Genomic DNA, 18,758 nt, shown 5'->3' with positions numbered 1-18,758 from the left:
TGTTATCTACATGTCAGGGATATTCACTTTACCTGTATAAAATTTTAGAGATATTTGATTGTTTTATACATTTGTATTCACATTTTATACATGTATGGATAGATTTAGGTAATTGTTCACCTCTACTCTGTATATATATAATTATGTACAAATATATGAAATCCAGGTATTATATTTTAACTATATTTTTATATGATGGATGTGAATAGATACGTACACAGGTATATCAAAACAGATATTTGAAAAGCATTTACCATCATGGATGTAGGCACTCTGCCCTACATTCTGAGGGCAGAGTGTAGCTGAACCTGCTGCAGATGCCTGGTTGATGGATATATGTGTTTATCCAGCACATACAAGCAAATAGACCCAGATCATTTAGACATAATAGTTTTCAAAATTCCAGAATGGTGAAAACTTATGTGAAAGAGCTGCAAGTGTGTTACATAGACAGATATTTTGCTTTGACTGGAAACATTGATTTCCTATGTTAAGTTTGATTAAAATATTTTCACAGAATCACAGAATCATTTAGGTTGGGAAAAACCTCTAAGATCAAGGAGTCCAACCTTTGAATGATCACCACCTTGATTTGCTTTTGTTCATTTGAGTATTTTTAAATTATGAAAGATGCTGCATTTTTTACTTAAAGTTTTCAACAGCTGAATGAATCACACTAAGTAATTACCAGTGTTTGCCCATACATCTCTTATACAGGTATTAATTATTATAAAAAAATTTGGTAAGGGAAATGTTTGATTCATGCCTATTAAGCTGTTTATGATGAGCTGACTGAGAGGAGACCAATTCCCAAAGAAAGCACCAAATTATTCTAATGTGTGTAAAGGATGAATTTGCACTAACACCTGCTCTAGATTCAGGCTTTAATTCCTACAAGTGAATCTGTACTATTGCTCTTAACATAGGTTTGTTTTTTGCTGTCTGAACTCAATTTTTTTCTATTTGTCCAATTACTGTTTTGGCAAAGTAAGAGACTTTTTTTTCCATTTGGTAGCCCCTAGTATCTCAATTGTAGGATTGTAGGGCAGTACCATGTATAGGAGTCATGGCTCCTGCAGTAGACAATAAAGTGCTTTGGGTTTGCTGAAATGCAATTTAAGGATGTCCTCATATCTAAATTTATATTTATAAATCTCTCTGCTCTTTGCATACTCCTGGTTGTCTGGGCCTTAGTCTGCAGTACAGTCTTAGGCAGTATCATTATGAGTGACTCCAGAGCTGCGTCTCAAGCCAAATTTGCGAGTCATCCAGACTGGAACAGCTCCTGGGCTGGCTCTGAAGCAACCCAGCTGGTACTCAGGCACTGCTTGGACCTCTCTGTGGACAGGCTCAGGCGTTGTGTGCCCAGCCCAGCTGCTGGCTTGTACTCTTGCTGTTCTTGCACTAGTGTCACATATCATGATACAAGATAGCCTGGACTCCTTCCTAAAAGGGGCCAGGCATTCTCCTCCAGAAGAGAAGATAATATGTGAATGTAACCTGACGTCTCACCAAGTTTTTGTTCTTCACAAAAATATAGCTGTGGGTAAGGTACAGTATAGACTTAGCCTGTGGGCCTCAGATACCCATAAATAGCAAAAGGAGAGATATTTCCCTGTCATGTAATGGTTTGTCAGGATACAGACATGCTACTTTTTGAAATGCTAAGATAATGCTGCTTTAAGGAATATAAAGATTTTTTTTTTTTTTTTTACCTGGGTGAATGAATAATCTTTGTCCAAGTCTAATCTAAGATGGTCATCCATGGCTGTTTACAGTTGGTTTTTTAAAAAAAGGTACTTTAGGTACTTTTAGGACATGATTCTTCTGACCTTCTCAGAGTTTTGCTTTAGGAGGAAAAGAACTGGCTTAGTTCATGTCCTCATATGTAAGTTGGTGACTAGCTCAGAAGTGGATAATTGCAGCAAGGCACAATAGTGGCAGCTTGTGTGTATTCAGACAAGTTACTTGTGTATGTTGCTTCATTTTGCTAAAGTTACATGGAAAGCAGTAAATTTTTATAGCATTCTTAAATACTGATGGTTACATACAAAAGACTAAACTGTATTTTAAGGCATAACCTTGGTAACTGGGAATATGACTCCACAGCTCTAGCAAGGATGCTGAACAAAACTGATTAGAAAATTTCTATCAAAATATATTTATCTAGGGAAAAAACCCTTATGTGTTAATTTGTGTTTCTGTGGTATTTTTCAAATTATTTTATAATGAAAATCCCATGCCACATGATGAAGGATTCCTACTCACCATATGCCACTAAATGAGGTGAGATTGAGCATGTGTGTATGTACAGTTCTTGCAGATTTACTGATAAATTCAGCTGTGGTTTGATAAATCCTGCAAATGGTTGTCCAAGTCTTAAAATTTAATTTCTTTTCAAATGTTGATATACGTTGCCAATAGAAAAATATGTTGTTCTGATTGAAAATGTAAGCTCCTTTAAAGTTAGAATACTGGCCATGATTATCCTTAGAGCCAGGCTAGCACTGGCAGCTGTGAGCTGGCCGTGGCTGATTTTCAAGCTTCAAAATTTTTGTTTGTATCAGGACTGCATCTGTGGATAGTGATCATATTCAGATCTGCTGGAGCATTAAAAAAAGTAAAAAGAAACCTTTAAAGTCTGAAAGGGTCTGACTTCACTGGAAAAAATAATTGAAAGTAGTGTTGCCAACAACTAGGTAGGAGCTGGCAGCACCTACCATGCAATGTGTCAAATACACTGTCTCTCACATCCACACAAGTTTAGGCCTAACTTCAATGAAATGCATTTTTAAAATTAGTATTTTAGAGTATTTTTTGGATTATAATTCCTGAATTTTTAAGAGCTAAATGTTCCTGAAATTTATCTCTCTAAGCATGAACTTCCACAGTAGCTACTATAAGTGCCACAGCACAGAAGCAAATACTTACATGAAGGAAGATGTTTCCTTAGAGACATTCAAACTTTAAAAGATTCATTCCCATTCAACTTTCCTTCATGTTTATTAGGAAAAAATACAGAGATAGAGTACCCTTGTTCTCCAAGTATGATGCGTTTTTCATTCTAATTCAGTTTATAACATTTATGAGGTTACCATAAGCTGAAGTCAGTGGTGAGCTAACATCCTAGAAAACATTCAGGTATCTCCTGTATCCCTGCTGGTCAAATCCCAAGGAGTGTTGACTTTTTAAATGGTGGCTGTATTTTTTCTCAGTTATTTAAAAAGTATGTAAATCCTTAGAATATGATCTGACACTTCTTTTAACATTCCAAGGTATACAGTATGTGGTTTTATTTTCACTAAGAGTGACTAAAAAGGATTGATTCTTCTGAAATCCCTCCTGACAGGAACCAGAAACAAACATAAGGGAATGCAGCTACAAGGGGGTAGGAGTAATGCCCTGCTTATGTATAAATTGAAAAGTTCATTAGAAATGACTGGTAAAGGAAGAGCATAGCTCATGAACATATGGGAAATCAGTTTACTTCAGAGAACTGAGGCAGAAGGGAAGGGATGTCTGCTTTTTATTAAAACCTGAAATGCATTATAATTGGCCTGAGTCTTTGCCCAGATGGCTTCTCTTATGCTGACATCTGCAAGAGTGTATATAAAGCAACATTAGGAAGCTGTCTCTTGTGACAGTGTGTACACATGTAATTCTGTTAAAAACTAAGTCCTTTGCTATCTATAGTGTTGGTCTTTGAATAAGCATGCTGAGAAATGTCATTTGTTTGACAAAAGCTAATTATGGAACATGCTTTTTTCATGGAAAGTTTCTACCACATCTGAGAAAACTTTTTAGAGCTTTTCACCTATTTTTGTAGATTTTTGTTAAATCTTCATCACAAATTCCAAACAAACTTGTTTGGTGTTTTGTGTGGTTTTTTTTTTTTTTCATTTGTTTGTTTGGTTGTTTGGTTTTTTTTTTTTGGCAGAGGGAAACACTGCATTTCTTATTTCAGTCCTGTGTATTCTTTTCTGAAGTTTAAGTGTTATTATTTTGAATTTTCTTGTGTGAATTTAAGCTGGCTTCTGCTGACCAGTGAAAAGGTTAAATGATAATAAAAATGGGTTGGATGACAAGTGGATGCAATGTAATATATCTGTTAATCTGTTCACTTGTATTATAAATAAGCTGTCAACATAGTGCTTCTTTCTTTATCAGACAACAGGAAAATTAAAGTCAATGGCACCAGGGAACCTATTGAATTTAAGACAAATCAGTGGTTTGGGGCAACAGTCAAAGCTCATAAAGAGAAAGTTGTGGTAAGTCTTATGCATTTGATATTTATTTGGAAATAATGTTTATTTTTGTCAAATTTATACATTTAATAGCTTTCTGTGTGTACATTATGGAAGTAACTCATTGATTATGCATGATTTATAAAACAGAGGATGTATATAATTCAAAAATCAAAAGGAACCTATAAAATCAGGTTGAAGTGATCAAGTGAAGATCAGCAGACTGATTCAGCTGCCATGTGAAAATAGCAGAATGTCATATTGTTGTGCAAGTAAATTATATTTTTTTAGCAGATAATATAACAGGACATATTTCAGAGATGCACAGGAAGTGATAGCTGTCTACTATAAAATGTTTGGTATTATGAAGATATATTTGGAATGTTAAATACAGAATATAGTGAAATTGCATGTATTTGAATGTAATGAAATATTTTGAAAGCAAAGAACCTCTGTTGATGTTCAGTTAGGAAAACACCTCTTTTGTCACATTTACATTGTTTTGAAGAGCTATGTCATAGTCATGGCGAAACAGCTGCAAAAAAAGCTGATAAAATCAGCTGATAAAAAAGCTCCAAATCAAGATGGCTATCAAAATGCAGTGTGTGTTCTCCAGTTTCACTGAATGTTTTACCTGTATGGATAGAGGCCCAGCAGTGGGCAGGTATTCTTTATTGCCTAGTAAAATTGACAGTGATGCTGCTTATGCACATACATTTTATATTTCCAATTGCATTGAGGTTTACATTAAAAACAGCACTGAAGTAATTGTGATAAGAATAATTTGTTTGGTCATTAGTTTTACTAGTTTTTACAATTACCAAACAAAAATTTACCTTGGGATTTGATTAAAACTTCTAATTACTACTTAAAAAGTAATCATAAGGGAGGAAGTATTGAAAGGAAATTCTTTCCCTTATACTGAATCTCTTGTCATTAACCTACAGAAATATTCTGAAATGAAACTGGGCAAGTAAATCATCACCCTATTCTGTTACAGGGCTAAGTAAACATAAAAATTCTAAAAATTCCTAAAAATAGATAAACATTTTTCATTTTCTGTACTCTACTAAACAATTCACGAATTGAAATAAAATGCTTCTTTACCACCATTTGTGAAATCTTAATCAAGTGATTAGAAAAACTCATCTCCAGCAGATGTGCTGTGTCTGTACTGACCAAACTTCATTTATTTGGGGTAGCTGAGGTATTGGACAGCAAAGCTGGAAAACTTTTTCTGTTAAGCATTGTAGGCTAAGAGAAAATGTCATCAAACTGTCAGGAATTGGTTTTTTAAGCTACAGATTGAATAGTAAACTGTTTATTATCATATTGTTCTTGTTTCAATCCATTTGGCTTGATGTCAGATGTACCTAAAATCACCCCCATGGGACACATACTCCTCTTTGCTGCACTCTGGTTTTGCTCTCTGTTTCAATATGCAAGGTTTCCTAGGCAGGGCTGTGTGAAGTGTCCCTGTTCCTTAAGCCATTGCCCCACAAGCTCTGGCTGGTGGTAAGCTCTGAGTAGCACTGTGGTTCATCCAGCTAGAACTGATTGCAGAATGAAGGCTAATACAATATTGTAAATAGTGGCAATACCTTGTCAGAGGCAGACAGGTTTGTAATTGAAAGAGCAGGACAAGTCAGGACATGAATGAAGGATTTATTTGTGTCTTAGGGAGGCCAAGGGCTATAAGTGAAACATCAGTGTGCTTTTCAAGTTATAATGAAATTATATGAAGCAGTGATCCTGCATTTTCTTCTGTTAGTGTCTAGTCATCATTGCTATGTGGAAGATATAGTACCAGAGAGAATCCTTGTACATAGCCTATTAAAAACTACATTTGCCAGATGCAAGAATGTGTGAACGTATTTATGCTTTATGTTTCATATTTCTGTTTTTATAGGCTTGTGCTCCTTTGTATCATTGGAGAACCCTTAAAGACAGCCCTGAGAAGGACCCTGTTGGCACCTGCTATGTAGCAATTCAGAACTTCAGTGCCTATGCTGAATATTCACCTTGTCGTAACAGTAAGTATTAATGTGAACAGTCTTGTGTTGAAGGAATTGATTTTGCATTGCATGTTTTCATTCTTTCAGTCTTCACACCATTGAGTCTTGATAGAATGAAGGTTACTATAGGATGTTATTGCATTGAATGAGGGTGTGAGGAAAAAATAACATTAAACTATTGGATGCTTTATTGTATAATTAATTGAAAGAGGAGAAACTAAGTAAATTAAGTGTGTGCAGTTATAGTAATGAGCTATAATTGGTTCAATTTTTGTGGCTTGAAAACATAGCAAACAGATCTAGATAAGAACCAGACAGCATATTAAACCAATTATTCATACTTATGCTGAGTATAAATGTCTCATCACAAGGTCATGATTTGAAGATCAGACCCTGCATAAAAACACACAAGCCTGTATCATCACTCATGCCAATATCATCCACAAGAGCTCATTTGTGAAGAACTTCCAGCATGGAAGGAAGCCTGCACATTAACACTGCTGTTCTGAGAATGTGGTAGCTGTCTCTGGGCCTTACATCTTGGGGAATAGGGGAATATACCACATGTATATTTTGAACCAGGTTCAGCTATCTAGAAGTTTGCAGAAAATACTACACATTAGGTTATTATCAGTCATTCATCTTGTTCAGCATTATATGCCTATTGTAGTAGGGCTTTAAGCAGAATTCTGTTGTGTCTCCTTTTTAAATCTTTGTCTGTGCACGAACAGGCACAGAAAGAAGATGAATCACTAAGAAATGGTGACCTTAAGATCTGGTTTATGTACTTGCTGATGTCTCACTGGGGCTTTGGCAAAGGCTTATGTCATTTGAAGAGGGAGTTCAAGAGGCCATTCCTGCTCTCAGTTTTACAATCCCACAGTCTTTGGGCACTCTGGCACACATAGGATTGGCATAAGATGCAGGACAGCACACTTTGCACAATTATATAAGGATTTGGAGAATAGAAATAGAAGTAGTCAGAAGCAGGAAAGTTATTTTTCCATGTACCTATCTTGACCCTTACACTGTGTCAAGGTTTTTTGACAACACCATAGTAAACCCTGATTTTTCTGACAGATCAGACTGTGATGAGCATTCTACAATCTTGTTGAATTTTTTACTTTTTATGTCCAGCTAAATTAAAACTGAATCCTTGATAGTTGTTTCAAGAGTCCTTTCCTGGCAGTGGGAGGAGATAGTCCCAAGTAGCAGGTCCTATTTTTCAAAATGTTCACAAGGGACTGCATGATCAGGATCTCGTAGGTCTTGATTTGCTCTGCCTCTTCTAAAAAAGAATACATATTTTCACATATATTGGCAGTATTACACTTCATAGCATTACAGCTCCATAAGTATCTGTGTTATCTTCCACATGCACTGTAAAATCAATAAAATGCTTCTACCTTCATAATTGCAGGCAATGCAGATCCTGAAGGACAAGGCTTTTGTCAAGCAGGTTTCAGCTTAGATTTTTACAAGGTGAGATTCTGCTTCTGAAGTATTTTGACCAAGTGTCATTATGATATATCTGCAGTATTGAAGTGCTGTCTCAGTGATCATGAGTTTATCTCCATGCGGTTGGATATGGAAAGTTTTGTGAAGCTGTTGCCAGTTCTTTCCTCCATTTCAAGCTTCAGACTTTACTGTTTCATTAATGAAAATAAATACTCAATCAGGACCTGCTTATCTCTTTGCATCATTCCACTTCGTCTCAGTCTATCTTAACAGCTAATTAGGCAAAAACTTCTATGTGCTTCTATCTCAGTCTGTACCACTTAAAATACTTTACTTGACTTCCAGGAAGAAGTGGGGCAGGAACCAACTAGTTTTAAAAGGTTAAAATAGCCTATATAAGGATGCTTTTGGTGGCAGACTAGTCATTGAGCAAAACCATTCTCATGTGGGGATGAAAGTACTTAAGGGAGAGAACTAGATTTTCTTAAATACCAAGGGGGTCCAGTAACAATGTTGTGGGAGAAAGGATAAATTTTGTGAAATTGTTTTTATCTGGGGCATTATTTACAACACCAAGGCTTCAGGTAACTTTGACCACGGCCATTCTTTTGAGCATTCTGCAGCTGCATTGTATAATTATCTCTAAAACATTACTGTTGTTTCATTGAATTTGAGCACCCTCTTTTCTGTTAGCTTTGTTTTGTTACAAATAAGCAGCAATCTTTGAAATGTTATATTAGTGGTAAAATAAATGGCTTTTATTCAAGTGTAGATGCATAGGGGGATTTTAAATTTTTTTAACTGTGGATTTTCCTGCACATCCATGCTCCTACATCCTTTCCTTGAATATGGCTATTCTCTTTTATCATGATTCTGATATTATTTTGGTCATTTAAATTGCTTTATTCCCATGCATGCTCAATTCTGCTGTCTTCTTTTGTTTTGTAATTTTATTTAATTCTGCTTTTTGTAGAATGGAGACCTGATAGTAGGCGGGCCCGGTAGTTTTTATTGGCAAGGTATGTTCATCTGGCTGGTTAACTGGATCTAAGAAGTGAAACAGAAAGTTTCACTTGATTATGCAAGTTTCACTTGAATGATACAAGAAAGTATCATTGTTCTAGATTTCCACTGTTCTGTTGGCTTAAGATAACCAGTCTTTGATATTATTTTCAACAAATGTAAATCAAAAGAATTGCTTAACAAGCAGCTGAGCACAAAAATAAGCCATGAAAATCCAGGTTGTGGATTGCATAGGAAGTTAAAAAAATGCAAATAACTGGTTTTATGTTGGTATTTTAGTGTATTTGTAATTTAATTAATATGTTGGATTTTCCCCTAGAAATACTTCAGGTTTAAAAATTGCTAATATTTTTAGAGCAAATGTACTATTCTAAAAATGTTTGTTACTCTTCATTTTTGAACACAGCCTTTTACAGCTATATACATGGATTTTAACTTCATTTGTTGCATCACAAATGCAACTGTAGGTTGCAAGATGTAATTTCTTGTGTAGAAAAACCCTGAAGTTTTTTTTGTAAAGGATGAAGAGGTTATTATTGTTTTAACCTGTTCTTACATGTATGATGTAGCTGATTCCCAGCCTCTGCCTACCAGCTTGCCCACTGTCAGCTTCTTTGATGTGTGTTTTTGCAATTTTTTTTAAAGACTATTTAATTGATTGTGTTTGTAGGAAATTCATAGCTTTGAATTCTCCATTGAGAAGTTTCTTTCATTGGTCTACTACATTTGTACAGTGCAGTGACTTTAGTTTGAATGAGTAGATTGAAATGGGTCTGAAGGTGTTTTTGTAATGGTTCAATAATGATTCAGTTCCTTGTTTTAATGATTTATGTTTATTCTTGAGGCTTCCAGGGTAATAATGGAGAAAGCTTGAGAGGAATTATCTACTCTTTGCATCTGTGCAGTACTAGCATCCTTTCTGCTCTGTTCTGGTGCTCTGTTAGCCCTGTTCTGTAGAATCCGGCCCTCTCTTGTGTCCCTTTCATTTATGAAGCTGTTTGAATCCAGGTCAGGTAATCACTGCAAGCATTGCGGACATCATTGCAAATTATTCCTTCAAGGATATTCTGAGGAAACTAGCACGAGAGAAGCAAACAGGAGTGGCCCCACCCTCGTATGACGACAATTACATGGGTAAGCTGAGTTCTATATGAGTTAGCAATATATTCTAAAAGGCTGAGTCTTACATAAATATGAAAACAGGGCATGCATTACTATTGTCCCAGTTGTGAGAGGATTTGAACATGCTTTGCCTCAAGCACAGCATCAAATCAGTATTTTGCTGGTTACTTCAGCAAGATTACTAACATTCTTAAAATGATGCACAGCAACAAGGTTTGAAGGTTGAGATCTTAAAAGACTTGTTAGGGTTCTTATTATTTGATCTTAAATAATGATGATGGATTGAACTTAATGTAATTAAAGACAATTTCGATTTTTATTAGATAAATTCAAATTCAATTCTGTGGTATTTTGTACAGTACTACACATATCCAATTTATTCTCACTGATATTTAAAAGATACAATTGTAAGTAAGCAGTAACAAAAGTCAATTTGAAGCTACTATGTAATTAATAGAAAATAAGGCTCCTTATGTACATATTAGTACTGATCTCTAAGAATGTTCTTGTGTCTCATATGTCTCTGCATGTAAGGCAGGGGTTTTTTCCACACAGTTATAGAAAAGATTCAATGGAATTTGAAGGGATGTCCTTGCACTGTTTCCCATAGATTTGAAATTAACATCCCTGATACAATCCATAAGTCTTTCTTTACTGTGACAGTAGTAACTATCTCACAGGTTTACTAAAGTTCCAGGAGGTGCATCTTTGGAAATCTGTTTTTCATATAAAGCTCAGCCAGGACACTCACACATTACAGTACAATAATAAAGACCTGAATTTATCAATAGCTATTAGGGAAAAACACCATAGAACTTGGGATTTTTTCAGATGAATTAGTAAGTAGTATTGATTTAGAAGCTAATTTTTGGAGAAGAGGAATCAATTTCTTATACATTCAAACCTACCATTAATTTAGTCATAGTAGTGTGATAAACAATTTTCCTTTTCTCCACACAGTTTTAGTATACTAATGTTAGAAAACTTGCATTCAGCAGATCAATTGAACATACAGGTCTGATAGTCCTTGGATATTTTTTGAAAGGAATTGTTTATCAATTTTTTATTGAATTGAAAGAATTGTTTCTTGGGTTGTTTTTTTTTAATTTCTCTTTAAACAGGTTACTCAGTGGCTGCCGGGGAATTTACTGGGGATTCTGAACAAGGTAAGCATCTGTGTATTGAATGAAAACCATATGGCCATGCACTTACTAAATTCCTTGTTTTGGGTTTCTACAGGGGAACATACCTAATATACATTTGAAACCCTGGTGAGATTTAAGCTATCTGTACTCAGTATTCTCAGAGACAATTATTTCCTTAGACAGTAAAACATAACAGAATTAAAGTAACACAAAACTTTGAATTCTGTAAGGGGTGGCTTTCTTGAGCAGCTGAACTGCTCTGTAGTCCAGACTCACGAAGCCAATAGGGACATAGCACATTTCCACAAGTAAACCAGTGCTCCAGAACTGATGCTGCTTAATCCCTCTGAAATTAAAGTTGCCTGTCCTGCATTATGAAGGATTCAAAAAATAGATAACAAACCACACAATTTTGAACCAAACACTATAATGTGTAATTATAAAGCCTGGTAATGGAAGGCTACATTTTTGGCTGTTTTTTTTAATGTGTACTCAAAGTTTTATAATGGATGATTTTTGAATCAGTATATCATGCGAATGACTGGCACAAAAATATTGCATAGTTGGCTGACTTGAGATTCATCCTGTGTCATGTTCAGGCTTTCATTAGTACTTCCACTGCCCCCTGAGCAAACACATTCAGTCGGGGGAGTATATGATCCTAGTGAGGTAAAGAGGAAGGCTAGGTCAGTCCAAGCAGGTGGCTGAGTTGCTCTGTTATCTGAAGTTCCTGCTGCTGTCTTCTGATGTGGACATCCTAATGAGCCAAGGTTTAGATCACAAGACTGCAGGCTGGGACTTGGCTTTTTCCTTCTTTTTTTTTTACTCATTTTTTCTACTAGTTGTTTAAGATTTCACTATTGAGCAAAATTACTCCTAGAAGGCAGCTAGGTCTAATGTTTAATGTTCTTATTCAGTGGATTCCTCCAATGCCACTCACAAAAAATTTCCTTGTAATGCTTTTAGATAGAATGTGCAGAATTTGTCAAGCACTTATATGGCATCAGGTGAAATAATGGATGAGATAAACTGTTGGTAGGCAAAAAGAAAACAAGTATTCATAAGGATAGTTCTATTTAACTTCTGTGCCCTAGTATGTGATGCCATAACTAATTCTTATTCCATCAATACACAGCTGTCACGTAGCAAGCTGAATTGTACCAAGAAATTTATTATACTGTGCTATGCTAAGCAGCACTAAACAGAAAGAGATCCATGGATAGATGTATTCAGAAGTCAGAGTGTAATGTTTTGTGCAATTTAATGAACCAAATGAATTCTATAGTCTTATGAAATAATGGCTTGTAGTGATTTACAGGTCTTTCAGATCACAAATCAAAATCCTAAGGGATTTAACCTATATATCAAGGAACTTTTAAGTGGTGTGGGATACATGTTGCATGCACAACTCAGATTGCAAAACCAGTTCACTGTTGATCATTTATCTTTTCAGAGTTGGTTGCTGGAGTCCCAAGGGGAGCACAGAACTTTGGCTATGTATGTACTGGACCTTCATTTTGTAATTTTTATAATGAGAAGACAATTATGGTATTTGTAGGGTTAAATGCTACATTATATTTTCTGTCTCTTTCATACAAAACTTTCAAATCAGGTAAAACTGCCACTGACATTCACCCTTAGGCTTATCTGGCTGGGTTGAAATGTCTTTACTGCTTTGAGTTTTGAATGGTAAGCACTTAGTCCCTTCTGAAGTCTGTTTTCACTGGGCAATCACAATTACAATTACATGCCCGGAGTCTGACTAGTATCCCTATACCCACCGAGTGTTATCACACCTAATCTCACCCATAGATTAGCATATTTTTGTGCAGTGCTGTGTCCACAGTGCAGAGGAGTCTAAATTCAGATTATTCATACCCATTGTTTACTTTCAGTGCTGTAAGTGTATACATTGAAATGCAGATGCAAAGAGTCATTATATGCAGTTAGAAGTGAAGGGAGAAAACAATATATGTTTGTGAATACAGCTGTTAACTTGTGGACAAAAGGCTTCACAAGTAACCTGACTGGGAAAAGAGTTCACAGCCACAGACACGTTCTCCAGTTTTGTGGACCCCAAATTCCTTGTGTCTCTGGGACTTGTTTGTAGAATTTTTAGGAAAAAGGTGTTTATGTGTATGTATATATATTTCTACATCTGTGTATAATTCTTCATGTTTTAAGTTCACATTTTCATGCCTAGTCACTGATTAGTTGATAGTCTGTGATTTGCTGTTGTTCAGTGTCCAGCAAGGAAGGGAAATACTTTTCTCTGTTTTTTTCATGGGGAACATGAGGGTCATGAAATCTTAGCAATTTGTTCAAGATCATACAGGATACCTGTGGTGAGACAGAAAAAGAACTGCTTTTTCTTGGACCATGTTTTAGTGTGTCAAATTCTTTTGCAGTGATGTCATGCTGTAGCATCTCCATGTGTGCTTGAAACTTTCCTTATTCTTCTGTTGCCAGGTCTCAATTATTAATTCTTCTGACTTGACCTTTATCCAGAACTTCACTGGTGAGCAGGTAATGTCAAACAACTATGTGATGAAATATTGTATCTCTAGCACATCTGGTTTCCTTAATATAGTTTCAAGAATATATAAATTTTTTTTGTAATAATGCCCATGAAAACAAAGATGATTATCAGTAAATAACTTTACATTTTATATCAAATATGAAAACCTGTTATTTTTTATTTTCAGATGGCATCCTATTTTGGGTACACAGTTGCAGTATCTGATGTTAACAATGATGGGTAGGTCACCAAATACATTCAGCTCCACTGAACATTAATAGAAGCAATGATTGATATTTGTTAAGAAATGTAGGTTTTCAGGTGCTTCATACCTCAAAATGCTTCTCTTGGCTTCTCTGCTTCTCTAATTTTAATTTTTCACATAGACTTTGTGCAGTCACAATGGCATAAGTATCTGCAAGACTAGTTTGGGTGAGTTTATCTTCCTGAATATTTATTAAAACAGTGTGTCAGAGTGTCCAGAGTCCTAGGAAACAGATCTAGGTAGAAAAGCAGTGAATAAACAGCACTATCTCCCACAGGGAAGAGATAAATGAAAGTCAGAAGTTCATTCTCCTATTCTCACATACAGGAAAATTTTCTCATCCATAGCTTCTTTTCTTAGTTTTAAAAGCCTTCTAATGTCATCAGTTTTTCTTTCCTCATTCCAGTACCTGCTGGTTGGGCATCCATTTTTATCATCTCAAGGACCAGCAATTGTCTGTGTCCCAGAGTGGTTACAGCAGGCATTTTTTGTGTCAGAGGAATAATGATGCTCTGCTCCCGGGTCATGATACTTGGGGATCCCTAAAATACCTGGGGGTTTCAGGCTCTGTTGAACAAAACTCTTATTAATTTTCAAGTCATGTAAAGTCTGATTAAATATTTTAGAGGACTTTAGTAAGAGAATATTTATTGTAGCTATCTAGCAAGGAGATAAAGATCCCTGAAACTCAGAGGCTTGGAAGTCTGCACAAAGATGAGACAGGATGATATTTAGAGATGTAGTGTACTCTTGCTTATTGCAAAATGCCTCAGATATGCCTACATCATTTTTTTCTTCTTGTGATAATTTCTTATTAAGTGCTTAAACATGGTGCATGAAATTATTTTTCTGGGCAAAGTAATTTCTTCTTTTAAGATTGACTTTTATAGGCAAAGAGAAAAGTAACAAGGTGGTAAAGTGTTATTGCAGTTACAAAAAAAACCCAACAACAACAGAACAGAAGCTTCAGCAGTTTCCATGGTGGCTTCATAGTATTCAAATCTTTCCAAGTTTCTGAGATTAAATTTTGTCATAGTATCACAGCTTTGGAAAATTCTGGTTTTTATGGTATACAGAATCAGAAATAATTTAGTCCTACTCATGTATTACAAATGTGAAAGGGTGAAGGAACATTCATCTAAGGTGCAACAGACACTCATTAGGCTTTCAGGGAAATTATTATTTAACTTCTCACTGAACCAAACTATTTCCTGTGCAGGTTATTTCCTGTTAACCCTAGGGTTACTTGGCAGGTCTTATACTTTCTGTGTACCTCTAAAACCACAGTTTATGTCAATAATATAATCAAACTGCTGTTGAGGCCTGTGTGGTCTCCCAGTCTATATCTTAAAAGAAATCTAAAGACTCTTCCTGAGATCCAAACATCCCACAGAAAACAAAACACAAAAAGCTTTACTTGATAAACATGTTTGATTAGATATGTAGTCTGTCTTTTCTGGTTTGGACATGCAATCAATGGAAACATTTATCTGAAAGGAAGACTAAAAGAGGGAAAAAAGGCAAAAGGGAAATTAACACTTCAAATTCACTTAGGTATTTTATTCAACTAAAGATGAGTTAGTGGTAGCCTCATAAGTATAAGAAACCCAATTAAGTCATTTACTGAAAAAAATAATACAAGATTATTAGGAATGATGCTTTGCTGTATTAAGACTCATTATATGGCTACAAGATTAGGCTCATTTTAGGAATAAATGTTCTGTAGATCTGGTCCAGCAGTTCTGTGGGCTGGGGCCATGCAGTTTTATCTTCACCACATCAGGATTGTAGGCAGAACAGTGAAATTAAGGATACTGTTAGTATCCCTTAGTTGCCCATTGCTAATAATGAAAAATCCACAATGAAACTTAATAAATCAAGTTTGCCATCAGCTTACAGGCTACATTCCTAGTAAAGAGAGAAAAAGAGAGCACTTTCAATTTAGGCTGAATCAGTCCAATAAAAATAGTGAAATAAACTGTTTACTGTTTTTTTTTATTTGGCCTGTATCAAAGCTTTCCACAGTTATACTTTGACCTCTTGACATTTCCTATATTCCTGCTTTTTATTACTCTGCAGGATACAAAGAAATGGCACACAGTCTCAGCAGGTGGTCAGCTTTGTGCTTTTTAAAGATTTTTTTTTTTTTAATCAGAAGGGAAGTAATACTGGCTGATTACTTTTCTGTTTTGGAGCAAAAAATAACATAAATTTATGTTAACGCTAACATCTTAGTGCAAAAATGGAATGTAATGAATAGTTATTAAATTCTATATTATTGCATTATTCTATCCTTGAATTCCAGTTCAAAGTATCACTGCACACTGGATTGCATTTCATGGTTTAATATTACTGTCCAGGGGCTTTTGCTTTTATTTACTCATATGGCTTTTTAGAAGTAATCACATCAAACTGAATTTGACTCAGAACTCTCAATTTTGTAAATACAAACTCCTCCAATTTAAAAGGCCAATTGAAATGGCCAAAGGCAACATCCTCTTTCACCGGCAAAATGCATAATACTAATCACATAGGCACTTAGAACCCAACAAGTACATACACCCCTCGTACCCCCTTGACTGCTTGCTATCTAAATAATTAAATTGTAGAAGCTGGGAGGTAAAACTGAGTATAAAGTATGGTAAGCAGCAATTGTTTGCTTATTTCACCCACTTGAAGAGGAGCCAGAAGAAAGTAAATGAGGATTAGAGAGAGTTGGGTAGCTGACAAATCCTTCCTTTCTAGCTACAGAAGACTGCTGTGACAGCACCAAACCCCCAAACTCTAATCCCAAACTTCTATAATTGCCTAAAAGAGAGTTCCCTCTTGCAGAGGACTTGCTGAAGCAGTGTGCTTTGACCTACAAAGCTCAGCTCTGAATGAAATGGGGGTAAATTTAAGAGGGTGAGGAAAGGGCAGCCTTGGTGAGGGCAATACATATGAATACCTGGAGGGGAGACAAACCAAGTGCTGTGGGTGTTCCAGGTGGCTCTGCTGCCCATAACCAGTTGAGAAATAAGTCAGTGTATTAGAAGTCTGCCTTCCTTCCACCTGTCCCTCAGTACATCAGAGGATGAGACACCTTAGCTACCAGATTCTAGTCCCTTCTCCCTGGACTATTCATGCATTTTATACAGTCATTGTTATTTATTTTAGCAAAGTTGAAATTTTACCAGAAAAATAACCCCAGTACTGTGTACTTCTAACCAGGGTGCTGTGCTCTCTGTTCAACAAGCTCCAGCTCCTGGAGCTTGCTTTCTGTTTCACCTGGTGAATCTTGTGTTCAGGGTTAGGCTTCTGCTTAGAGAGTTTCAGTACGCAATAGATAGTCTGTGTGTCTCTTGTCACCATTTTAGGCACTCTAGATATTGCTCTATGGACAAGTTTTTTAAAGGTATCTGAGCATCTATTTATTTTACATCAGTGTACTGGGAGCTTTCTGACTCTTAGTGATGTGGTTCTTTTCCACCTCTAAAATAATCTTCCTTTAGTCTTAAAATTGCTCATTTGTAAAATATTCAAGTGAGCCAGGCTCATCTTTTATTTCATGGTTTCTACAGCACTTAACTCTATGGGGTCCCAATGTACTGGGAATATCTGGAGTGTGAGGCACTAAAATAGTAATTGAAGTTAGTGCTATTGTGTAATGCTTTTAGTACATGGCATATGTAAAATAACTTATTTTTAAAAGAGCATTCATTATTTCTTTTTGTTATTGCTATTGTTTCCTGGCAACCATTTCAGCTGATATTCTGTCCCAACCACAAACATCTTCCATTAGTAGAGAATGACTTTTAATGTTTAGTGTGAAAGGAAAATCCCACCTTTGATGTCAAGTCAGCATCTGCTTCCTTCCTTTTTAGTTCTTTATGCCACAGGGAAAAATCTAACAAAAAATAGGAGAGTTGTGCCAAACTGACCTGACATTTGGAATTGCACTTACCCTTATGGAAACATACTACTTATGGAAAAATAACATTCCTAGAAGTATTTTTCACAACTTATATAATGTGTAAGTTTTACAATGAGATTTTTTTTTTTCTAGATGAAATATTCTGTGCTAAATTCTATGGTGTGTATCTTAGAATCATAGTGTACATCTGTGGTACAATAGTAGCTGAGCTACTGCTGAATTGTACAAGTTTTTTTCTATCAGGATTAGGAAAAACAGTGTAGTGCAATTTTACTATTTTGTTTGCTAATAGATGAAGTCTCATATTGGAAATATGATGAATTGAGAATAGAAAGTTTCCTGTGAATTTTACAAAGTTTGAAAAAATTTTCACATTAGCACAAGAGAATATGTTTTCCAAATTAAAAATTCTGGGATCACATAGTCTAATAATAGCTATTTGCAATAACAGACTTCCTTAATACAGATGATCGATATCCACTGAATATAATACAAATTATTTTATTATATGGCCTTGAGTAACCTTCAGCAATTAATCTGATAATATCATTTAATATCTCAGAATAATCCATTAAGAATACTTCTGCTTTTTATGAGTCTGTCAATCACACTTGTTTTTATTCTTCACAGTTCATTAAAGGATCTTTTTATGCCCTCTAAATAACTGTTGGTAACATGTTTTGAAACATGACTATTTAGAACAACAACATGCAAAATATGCTTTCATTGGTTTGTGTTCTTCTACTGATTCTTCTTGGAGTAATATAATAGACAGACTTTTTCCTCTAAATATCTTATTTTAATCATTTAATTATGTGCTTTCTCTTTAATACTCAGTACAGAAAACTATATGACCACTGCAGCTACTTGTGTACCTAATATTGAACAGAAGTGTTTTCAGAAATAGAGCTTTGGCTTTGTCCCCCACTTTCTATTTGAATAAATGATGAGGCAATCTCTATTAATTGATGCTCTACTTGTGTTTCATGTATGTTACTCAAAAATCTCTTTTAAAGTAGCAGGGTTTTTTTCTTTTAGTCACTTACTGATAATAC

The 18,758-nt window shown here is 35.4% G+C and overlaps 1 protein-coding gene across 1 annotated transcript in view; it reads left to right on the top strand.

Moving 5' to 3' along the window:
- Positions 1 to 18,758, top strand: part of ITGA8 (integrin subunit alpha 8) — a 110,890-nt gene that overhangs the window by 7,319 nt on the left and 84,813 nt on the right. Inside the window, exons 3-11 of the mRNA XM_031503826.2 lie at positions 4,168 to 4,268; positions 6,154 to 6,277; positions 7,680 to 7,741; positions 8,691 to 8,736; positions 9,749 to 9,874; positions 10,984 to 11,028; positions 12,461 to 12,504; positions 13,477 to 13,533; positions 13,713 to 13,765. Of these exons, the coding sequence (XP_031359686.1) occupies positions 4,168 to 4,268; positions 6,154 to 6,277; positions 7,680 to 7,741; positions 8,691 to 8,736; positions 9,749 to 9,874; positions 10,984 to 11,028; positions 12,461 to 12,504; positions 13,477 to 13,533; positions 13,713 to 13,765 (658 nt within the window). The remainder of the gene's footprint in view (positions 1 to 4,167; positions 4,269 to 6,153; positions 6,278 to 7,679; positions 7,742 to 8,690; positions 8,737 to 9,748; positions 9,875 to 10,983; positions 11,029 to 12,460; positions 12,505 to 13,476; positions 13,534 to 13,712; positions 13,766 to 18,758) is intronic.

Source organism: Lonchura striata, chromosome 1, assembly GCF_046129695.1.
Source record: "Lonchura striata isolate bLonStr1 chromosome 1, bLonStr1.mat, whole genome shotgun sequence".
NCBI classification, from domain to species: Eukaryota; Metazoa; Chordata; class Aves; order Passeriformes; family Estrildidae; genus Lonchura; species Lonchura striata.
Note: the sequence above shows the minus strand (reverse complement) of the source record. Positions and strands in the feature narration are given on the sequence as shown.